We start from the raw sequence: 10,819 nt of genomic DNA on the forward strand, positions 1-10,819 counted from the left end.
CAACCACCTGTGCTCTCCCGGCGCCGCTCCGCCGGTGGCCACCTGTGCTGGGGCGTGGGAGATGTCAGCCGGCTTGGGCGAGCTCAGCCATGGCGCGGGCCACCCGGAGCTTGAGCCCTCGCCAGCGCACAGAGAAGAGGGAGCAGCGGAGCTCGAGCCCTCCACCGTCGTCGTGCGCTCCGCCGGCCGCCCCTACTCCGCCGCCTCCGCGCCGCGCCGCACTGTGTGGATCCTCCGCCTCCGCGCCGGCTGCCCTCGCCCTGGCCGCCCGCAGCACCGCGCCGGCCGCTCGTAGCGCCGCCCACCCGCCGCCGCCGCACCGGCCGCCCACCCCGCTGCGCGCGGATCCAGCCGGCGAGTCGGAGCATGAAGGGGAGAAGGGGGCGAGCCAGTGGAGCACGCGTGACGGCCAACGGCCACGTTTGATCAGACGTGGCGGTCCACGTAGGCAGTCAACGCTGGTCAGAGGCGTTTTGGACCTCAAGTGACACACTTAATAGATTGTGGACCTAAAAATGCACTTTTGAAGTTCATGGATCTAAACAGAATAGGTCAACTAGTTTAAAGACCCCAAGTGCATTTTACTCAAAATTTAAATATTTGCTATTTTTATGGACGACACTCCTCCGTTTTTACCACCAGAACAATGTTTGGTGCTTCATTTTTGCTATTTTTGGCGACGTGACACGCCAACTCACCCCACAAACATGGAAAAGGTGTAGGAAATGACCATCTTGCCCCGGTCTCCTCCTTCTCTAGCCCTCTCTGTCAGTTGGACCCCACTTGTCAGATCCATCCCCAACCTCTAGCCAGCCCCGTCTCTCCCTTTGAGCATGTCGGCGCGGCACAGCAGGCACGTCGCCCGCCCAAGGTTGATCCATCGATCGATGAAGCCGTGGTGAAAGGCGTGGGCGCAGCTGCCCAGCCGCCATACCTCGTCCGCAGCATCCAACGGCTCCAGGCACACGATGCACGTCGCCGACACTGCGGCCTCTACCTCGCCCTTGCCGTCGTGGCACGGAACGTGGCTCCCGCTGCTGCTGGGGACGACGACGACGCCGACCGCCGCCGCTCGGCCACGAGCTGGCCGTCCTCCACGGCGGGCAGCTACTCCATCACCTCCTCGGGCTGCGGGCCCTCCCCCGAGCCCAAGCCGCCGCCCACGTCGTCGAGCGGGAGGCAACACAGCCCCACGACCGCGAGCATCAGCAGGACGACCTCCCGGATGGCGCTGAGCAGCCTGCAGAAGGGCAAGTCAGAGCGAGCTGCAGCCGGTGCGCTGGATACGGTGGGAAGGGAGAGATGGGGCTGACTGGAAGTTGGGGATGGCAGGTGGGGTCCATCAGTCAGCTGGTGAGAGAAAGTGAAGCGGGTGGGGTCCACCTGATAGAGAGGGCTAGAGAGAGGTGACAGGGGCAAGGTGGTCATTTCCCCCATCTTTTCCACGCTGGCAGGGTGAGTTAGTGTGACACGTCGCCAAAAGTGGCAAAAATAAAGCATTAGAGACTGTTCGGGTGGCAAATATGTTATCTCTATTTTAAAAGTGGCAAACGGAGGAGTGTCATCCATAAGGATGACAAATATTTAAATTTCTCAATCTATTCAATCATATTGCTTACGTGTTCAGACAAGGTCACGAAAAAAATTATTGTTTTGTCATGACAATGTATACAAAGCCACGTCACTCGACCTTTTGCTATAATTTCACTGGTTGCTTCCAACACTGATTTAGATCTAAAGATACATTAGTGTCAAATTTATTCTTGTAAAAACATACAATCACCGTACACTAATATGTAAAAACATGAAGCTAGCTCTGGAGGACTTTGCTCGTTCTAGGTAGTTGACTGGGTTTCTCCTTTAATGCATAGTATGCAAATAACCTATATTCCTTGCACTATTTCATTGAGCCATTTTATTTTTGTTTAAATTCAACACAAAAATGATTTAAACCACGCAATTTTTCTCAAGGGGACTATGGACGATCGTGATGGTAAAGTAATGATGCCAGGGCCGTCTCCGGGATTTGGAGGCCCGTGTGCAAAACACAAATGGGGGCCCTAAAATATATGAAATCGTATCTAATAGAAACAAGGCATGTAATTTCACTAAATAATAGAACTTCAATATATATGATTCATATAGTATTTAGCAGTCTATCGAATGATTATTGATAAACAAGTCAACATAATACCGACCTCACATTCCATGAAAAAGCATCATCCTTCTAGTGTTTGTTGAAATGAAAGCCTCAATTATATCTTCATAATTAATCTTCTCCAAGACATCAATTTCAAGTGCTATCGTCACTAGCCCATTGAGTCGTTTTTGTGTCATAGTTGAACACAAGTAAGACTTCAACAACTTCAGTTTAGAAAAACTTCTTTCCGCAGATGCAACAGTCACAGGAATGGTTAACAAAATTCTATATGCAATAGTAGCATTAGGATAAAAGGTCATAATTTTTAACGGAATAATCAATTAATCAAACAAACTAGGAAACCTACTGGATAGGAATTTGGAAATTGGAAAGCAACAACAAAACTAGGTTAAAAGTTTAAAGCTCGGTGCCATGTGCTCACCTCAAATGTCTAATGCGGCGATGACGTGCAGCGGTGACCGATGAGCGGTGCAGGTCAGCAGGTGCAGGCGTGGCGTGGCGACCGGCGACCCGGCGACGGAGCGGCGACGGCGTGACGCGGCGAGCCGGTGACGGCGCTGCGCGGCAAGCTAGTGACGGTGCGGTTGGTCGCTGGCGGCACGGCGACCTGCGACGGCACGGACGGACGTCGAGCGGAGGGAGGGACGAGCGCTGCGGTCACGTTCAGGCGATCGGTCGAAGGAAACTAGGAAAGGAAGCATCGGCGACAGCGACGATTCGTGTTCTCGTGGAAGCAGGCCTGCATGGAAAGAAGCCAGGAAGGCAAGTCAATGGGCCACTCTTCATTGGCCGACGGTTCGTGACTTCGTGTGCTGCTATGGGCCTTGACACTATCGATTTGGGGGCCCTCAGTTTTTGGAGGCCCTGTGCAGCTGCTCACCTTGCACATGGCCTTCGACGGGCCTGAATGATGCAGTATCTTAGGCATTATTGCACAGATTCCACTCTAAAAAATTCTATAGCCACCATATCCAAACTATGGTTATTGCACAGATTCAACTCTAAAAAATTCTATAGCCACCGTATCCAAACTACTTCTAGAAATAGCTAGCTAGAGCTGTGAATACATGAAAGGTATTTCATTCTAGAAATTTTGTTATTAGACCACTTCATTTTATCATCCATACAAACTCAAAATCATATATGGAATCTCGAGTCCACAGCTGTACTAAACATGTTCTTTTTTTTGTGTGTGTGGGTGGGGGGGGGGGGGTTCCTTATTCAACCTAACTTCTATGCTCAATCTGAGATTATCATGATTCTTTCTTTCAATCTTATTTCTGAAAAAACTCAAGACAAAGGCACAAGTTGTGTGAAGATTCTACAAAGATATAAGGGGAAATGTAAAGGGAATATATCATGTGCAAATCAATCCCTTCGTGCAAATTTTAATCTGAGTCATCGAATCAACATTCAAGGAGCATGAGGAGATTGAATAATTTTACAATTAACCGCCGTCTCTAATCACACTTGATTCTAGAAAGAAAGTAGGGAACTCAAGTGAAACTGACTGTGAATAAAACCAGCGGAATGAAAAGAGAAACTGAAATAAGATCCGGAGAATGGAAGAAAGAGACTGATGAAACGTACACGGCAGGAGCAGGCAGGCTATTCTTGTCAAATGGGTTCGCCGTGGCGGTCACGGTCAGCGGCAGCGCGCGTCTCTCCTCTCCCCACCCCAAAGACCAAGAGAGAAGCCTTCTCCCCCGCACTTCCCTCGCGCCACCCACACACTCGCCATGGCATGCAACCAACACCTTCAAAAGCTCCTGTGCCCGCGCATGCACCGACTCCTATTGACGACGACCCCACGCGCCCGTCCGCCCGCCCGCAATGCCGTCGCGACCACCGTCGACCTCGTCGTCGTCGCTGTTCCCGTCTTCTTCCCCTTCTCCCGGAGCGGCCGCCGCCCACGCTCCCGGCGCCGCGGGTTGCCTCCCCGCCGACCAGCCTTGCTTCGCGGTCGCCGTCTCCGTCGGCGCGCCCTACGCCTCGCGCCACGACTCCGCCGCCGCCACGCCCGCGCGCCCCTGCTGCACCACCACCTCCTACATCGCCGTCCTCGGCATCAGCTTCGGCTCCCTCCTCGCCATCCTGCTCATCCTCTGCGCCATCCGGTGGTACCTCGTGCGGCGCTCCGCCACCCGGAACGCGGCGGCCGCCGCCGCCGCCGCGGAGCCGGACAAGAAGCGGTCCACGGGGCTGGACGCCGACGCCATCGCCGCGCTGCCGGAGTTCGTGTACCGCAAGCAGGAGGCCGCCGACGAGGCCGAGGAGCGCGAGTGCGCCGTCTGCCTGGGCGCCCTGGCGGACGGCGACGCGGCGCGGCTGCTGCCCCTGTGCATGCACGTCTTCCACCGGGACTGCGTCGACGTCTGGCTCAGGGAGCACTCCACGTGCCCCGTCTGCCGCGCCGAGGCGGTGGCCGTAAGGCCGGCCAGTGAGGGCGCCGCCGGCAAGGAGCAGGAGGCCGCCGGCGGCACGTCTCGAGCGTCCACGTCGGCGGCGTGGCCGCCGCCGCAGGACAGCCTGCTGGCGCTGGACGACGGGGAAAGGGACATGGAGGCACAGCTCTAGACGTACCCCCTCTAGTAGTGTGTGTATCGATCAGAGGTACATGGTAGGAGTAGCCTTAATCATGCTGTTCTTTTTTCTCTCTCACTTTTGGTTAGGGAATTAAGCGACTTAATTAGCAATTTGGATGGTTTGGTTGGAAGAACTTGGAGGATAGACGGATGTACGTAGTGTGCTATCTGAATGTACGTTGCACATATAGCACTGCTCTGGGTGAAGTGGTGAGAATAATCAAGCAGAGATTAAAAAAAAAAGAGATGAAGCTCAAGACTTTCACATCGCATTTCGTGTCGTATGATCTTAGTTGTTTCACTAAAATTCATTGAAACTAGCAAGGCGCGGGTAGCTAGTTTTTTTCCCCTCTCAATTTGAAAATTTTAAATTATATTTAGTTTTTTAAATAATTTTGTTATTAGTTTTGTTTATTATTTTCCGATTATTAATGTATTAAAATATTTTGTCGTAAATATATGTTTCTTTAACTATAGAGTTTTTTTTTTAATATTGGGCTTGAATGTATGTAACGTCGTTGTTTGCATCCCATCTTAATATTTTTTTAGGCCCATCTATTATTTTTGGCCCATATTTCTCGCTGGGTTAATTTGACTGGAATCTGCACTTTGATTTGTGTTTGCTAATATGACGGAATGACGATGACGGCAAGAAAGTCGTAGGCGTTCCCCATTCTTATTCGGCCACGGCCTCCCCAGATGCCTGCGAGCAGATCGAGCAGGGGGCCGGCGAGCAGGGCGTGCGGCGCGCAGCGGGTGTGTGCGGCTTGTCGGGTTGGCGATCCAAGCAGGGGAGACGGGGTTGGCGGCTTGGAGAGCGGGCCTCGTCGGGGACGGCAGCGGCGGCGCGAACAGCTGGCCTCCTCGCGGCGGCCTGGGCGGAGACTGCGGGCGCGCGCGGCGGGTGGTGTCCGCGCGATGGCGCCGGCGCTGCGTGGCAGAGGAGGCCCGCCGCTGCCCCCACGCGCGTCTCCGTCCACGACGCTCGCCGGCACCTCCGCATCTGCTCGCTGCGCCATTTCCGCATCTGCTCGCCGCGTCATCTCTGCATCTGCTCACCGCCGTTGGTCGCATCGAGGCAGGCTCCCTCTTCCAGTACGCAGGCGGGGATGGGGCGGAGGCGGAGGGGTGGAGGCGATGGGTCGGAGGTGGCGGGGTGGATGTCTCCTTGATTCCACCTGCCCCCTTGGCCGGCCTCCTCGAGCTTCGCCAGGCATGCACGTCCCATGGCATTGCCTGAGATTTGCGCCTCCCTCCTTCGTAAATTTTTTAGGTATGCAATTTAACAGTGCACATTACATTTCACGTTTATGCACCGTATGTTTAAGTACTTTGTATTAGAATATATTTTTTTTGCAAGGAGTTGTTTATTTCGAATTGTACATTTATTTGAGATGGTGACTTTTGAAACATCAAATTCATATCCGTACATTATATTTCCTTAATTGATTAGAAGATCTCCTTGTACACAATGTTTTTGGCTTTACTCTGTCCGTGGCATTCAGAGTCATCGATGAGCACCTTCAGCCCTTTCCTGTTTGTGACCCTAGATAATGCCATATATAACTGACCATGGCGGTAAACCTGTTTGGACAAATATAATCCGACTGTTTTTAGAGATTGGCCCTGGCTCTTATTGATTGTCATTGCGAAACACACCGTTAGGGGATACTGTCTTCTTTTCAGCATAAACAGCCACTTAGATTCACTTGGCGACATGTTGATTTGAGGTATGCATACTTTTTGGCCCAATTGTGTTCCTGTAATAATTTTAGCCTTGATATATTTGTTTCCAAGTTGAGTTATTGTCATTGTTGTGCCATTACATAAACCTGCTGACTGGTTGATGTTTTGAAGGAGCATCACCGGAAGGCCGACTTTCAGTCTAAGCTCATGGTTTGGGATTCCAGGGAACTTCAAGCTGTTGAGGAATTCCGTTGGGTATATATGCTCTATGCTTTTGCTTGTAGTTGCTTTGCACACACTGTCTGAGCTAAGATATGTTACTTCTTCACCTTCTATTTGGCTCATTATGTACTCATTTATCTCTTCTACCGTTTTGTTTTCTGGGCATTGTATAGCTCTTTCCTCGAGGAATTTTGGGTCTCGGTAGTTGTTGAAAAGGTCTGGATAGGTGCTTTTTACGATTGTTTCTTTGGGTTCATCTCCCGTGTCTAGCATCAGATCACTTGGGATTTAGATCCACTCGTCTCCTTCATCTGATGTTGTGATCCCATCACCTATATTCAGTATCCACTCAGCGAATTCCTTGTTCTCCTGTTGCTGTTTTGTATCGTTAGATATACAGCTGAGCCTCATGTTCTCTGTGAGCTCGTAAATTTCAAAGTGGTTCCAGAGATATGATCGCTTGATAGATGTGTTCACTATGTGTTCTCTCCTCCCTTTTGGAATGAACGGAAGGATTTGTCGGAAGTCTCCTCCTAGCACAACGGTCATCCCACCAAATGGTTTTTTTATCGCTTTTGTCATTGTTAAATATGAGTATTTCCCTGAGGCTTTTGTCTAGTGCCTCGAAGCATTTTCTGTTAGCCATTGGAGCTTCGTCCCACAAAATTAGAGGTCTTTTTCAGCAGCTCTGCAAGATGAGTTCCTTGCTTGATTTCGCATGTTGATTCATCTGTTATGTTAATTGGAATTCTGAAACTCGAGATTTAGAGGTCTTCCTTTCGTCGTTGCTGAATCCTTTTCTATAGATCCACTTGTATCATTGTTGATTTGTTCGCCATCACAATCTTTGTCTGAGTCATCTTCCACAATCAGTGCTCTACGTCTTCTTTTATTTAAAGTATTGAGTTTCTTCGTTGTTGAATCTTCTTCTTTAGATCCACTTGAATAATTGCTGATTTGTTTGCCATCCTCTAATTCTTCAATATTTGCAACCATGCCTGATAACGTTTTGATAGATGAACCACTTGTGACATGTTCCTGCAGAAGATAATTATCATAGTATCAAATACATAAAAAGATTATTATTTTAGGATAAAGATATAGAAAAATGTGTTTACCTCAGCTTGATCATCAAAATGTTTCATCTCAAGCTTATCATTTAGCTCAAATGTTCTTTAACTAAATAGTATTCCTTTCCTTCTGTCAAGTTATGGTCACTAAGCTTGAATCGAAAGATAAGTGTTTTTCCACAAAGCTGTTGTATGCTCTTAGGAACCTCTTCATAATTTCCATTAAGTGAATCTAGCATGTTAGTGATTGTTGTCTTGAGCATTCTTTGTGCTTCGTCGTCAAATATACTGCAGGTAGTGCTTGTTGTGTGGTCACTAATTTGGATCCGAATCCAATATCTGTCATATCAAAGTTGTCAATGTAATGTCACGATAATAAATAATAAATGTAAAATATTATTTGGCACAATGTTATTACCTAGGAGTTGTTGCTTCAGGACATGTATTGCACTTATTGCAATGATATTTGTTGGCTATTTTAGTGCACATTTTATTGCAAACATTGCATGACATGTACCACCACATATCATTGTCTAGTCGAACAATTGTGGCCCTTGATGTAAAAACAAAATCCTGCAATGTAAAATGCCATGGAAAAGTTTTGAACAACAAAAGGTTATTTAACAATCAAGAAATAAAAAAAATGAAATTCATGAATTACTTGATTTGTTGGGTTCTCGTGCCTCATTTGGGTAATTTCCTGTAAAGTTCTCCTATTATAAAACATTTGATCCTCTAATGTACCTTGTGTACTTTTGTCTACCTCCATTAGTTTTGGTACATTTTCTTCATATGGAACACTAAAATATATGTGGTATTAGGACAAGAAGAATAAATAAGCATAAGAAATAAAAACAATAAAAGGACAACATCTTCATTACCTAGCAATAAATTTCCAAGTTTCAGGGATATCCAAATCCTTATATAATCTTGTGCCGTTGGTAGTTTTTAGAGACAGCATACCTATTATATGATCATTAACACGTTAGCTTTCATAAATTAGTAGCATCTTTATGATGTCTTGTGTTGAAAGAACTAACCTTGCAAACCTTCTACCATTGTTGAAGTAACAATTACAACTGTGTGCTTGCCAATAACATCTTCACTTAAAGAATGAGCTAAATCTCCCCACAATGTTACTTTAACTTTTTGATCCCTGAAATATTGCGTGTCATAGAATTCAATCATTAGTCCAAATTAAGTTAAAGTAACAACGTTTCAGAAAACAATGGCTATGTACTGTGTAATTTTACCTTGATATGAGAAGTTCAATTTCGCGAATATCTTTTTGGCGTGGATTAGCTGTATTTTTCAATATCATTCTAGATTCTATTTGTTTAATCTTTGTCAATAATCCCATAACATCTGCAAATTAGTGATTAAATTATGATACTTTATTTATTATCATAATGCACATGAATATTAAAAATAATAAATAAATAAAAATACACATACCTAAGCATTGCTTATCTATATTTTTCCTTGCAAGCAGTGTATCTTTAGAGGCAAACTCAAAGTAATAGTCTGGAAATTTATCTGAACAATCTTCCACTTCTTTGACATTGGTATTAAAAATGAAAACTACTTTCAAAGCATTATTAACTGGATGATATCTGGTATCTTCTTGGATTTTAAAATTGCTTAGCTCATAGATAGAATCCTCATTGATCTTGGCTTTATAATTATTGATTAGATTTTTCCAAATAGTAGCATGAATAGTCTCGCCCTGTAACAATTTCAAATTTGTGTTCAGTAATTAAACATGATGATGATTGTTAAGATGCATGTATAAAAAGACAAAAAATTACTTGATGATAAAATTATAACAGGAAAGATGTACCTGTTCATTCATAAGAATCATATCTAGGCTCATAAGTTCATCGGTTGCAAAATTGATTGATTCCCACATTCTTATTACTTTAACTTTAATGTTCCCTGCTTGTCCACTTGTTGTCAACTGTTTAATTATTTTGTATGCCATAATGATATATCCTGTATAAAAAGAATTTGATGGTCAGCTCATGTTCAGGTCTAAATAGTTGCAAATTACTTACTTTGTACAGAATCTGACAGGAACAAACTTCTGTAGCAGTGTGCTGGATCCAGGTAATAAATTTGATGCCCTAGTCTTGGTCCAAATTGTTTGTGCTAGCTGATTAACGCTCTCCAAATACTTGCGATTTAGATGACAAATCCTTGACAAACTAGCCAAGGAAAGGCGTCCCTGCAATCTGACTAAAAGAAGGCGATTTGGTCGAGAGAAGATGGACTAATCCTTTCGGGCTAGATCTGGCTAAAAGATGTCTGCGCAAGACAAAAAGTTGATTGTATTGGTGTTATATTTATATATTATAAGCTTGAGAATACGTGTTAGACTTGGTCCCGACACCTGAGCAACAAAAAGTTTTATTTCCATAAAAATACGTGTTATGATGTGATGTTTCCTTATTTTCTTATTCTAGACACAAACGGTGCACAAACTTTAGCCACAAACCGTAATAAAACTTTGTTGTAACTATAAACGGACATGCATGTACTTATTTTGTGATGTTTCCTTAATGGAGTCAGAGTCTAATTGATGTGATGTTTTCTTAACGGCGACCGAGTTTAATAGGAAATATATAATTTTTTATCCAATATTATTGATTTTTATGTGATATAAATTTTTTAGAATAATATAGACCGTTAGATTTTCATAAAATCCAATGGTGTAGGTTTTTCTCTTTTTTAGTTTAACGTGGGAATTTCTAGATCCTTTCGCGAACAATAAAACACAGCTAGGGTTCTTAGGCGTCCCCCTCCTTTGTTTATATAGCCCTTTAGGTGGGTTGCCTTAGGCCCCACCTTGGGCGCCCCCTTCTGGGCCGAAAATGCCCATTAGTGCACCTAAATCCAGTCTAATTCGGATTTCATCTTTATCAGACTTCTTTCCCTTAAGTGTGTGACCCTATGGGCTCATATGCGAATAGACATGGCCCGAGTACTCTTACTCGGCCTAATAGTAGACAGTGGCCTTTAGCAAGACATGTCAACTCCTATACGCACACAAAGATCATATCAGACGAGCCGCCACAATATCCTATACATGCTGTTCC

The 10,819-nt window shown here is 45.8% G+C and overlaps 1 protein-coding gene and 1 long non-coding RNA gene across 2 annotated transcripts; both read left to right on the top strand.

Moving 5' to 3' along the window:
• The first annotated feature begins 3,994 nt into the window (after positions 1-3,994).
• On the top strand, positions 3,995-4,738 carry LOC120700534 (probable E3 ubiquitin-protein ligase ATL44). Its single transcript, XM_039984791.1, has one exon. The coding sequence runs from the start codon at positions 3,995-3,997 to the stop codon at positions 4,736-4,738; it is 744 nt and encodes a 247-aa protein (XP_039840725.1).
• A 649-nt stretch (positions 4,739-5,387) lies between these two features.
• On the top strand, positions 5,388-10,308 carry LOC120697122. Its single transcript, XR_005684373.1, has 2 exons — positions 5,388-9,830; positions 9,910-10,308. It is a non-coding gene; the product is annotated as an uncharacterized LOC120697122 (long non-coding RNA).
• The last annotated feature ends 511 nt before the right edge of the window (positions 10,309-10,819 follow it).

Source organism: Panicum virgatum, chromosome 3K (assembly GCF_016808335.1).
Source record: "Panicum virgatum strain AP13 chromosome 3K, P.virgatum_v5, whole genome shotgun sequence".
NCBI classification, from domain to species: domain Eukaryota; kingdom Viridiplantae; phylum Streptophyta; class Magnoliopsida; order Poales; family Poaceae; genus Panicum; species Panicum virgatum.

Bases quoted from the DNA above. Each gene is read 5' to 3' on its own strand.
- LOC120700534 (XM_039984791.1), top strand. From the start codon at position 3,995: ATGCCGTCGCGACCACCGTCGACCTCGTCGTCGTCGCTGTTCCCGTCT.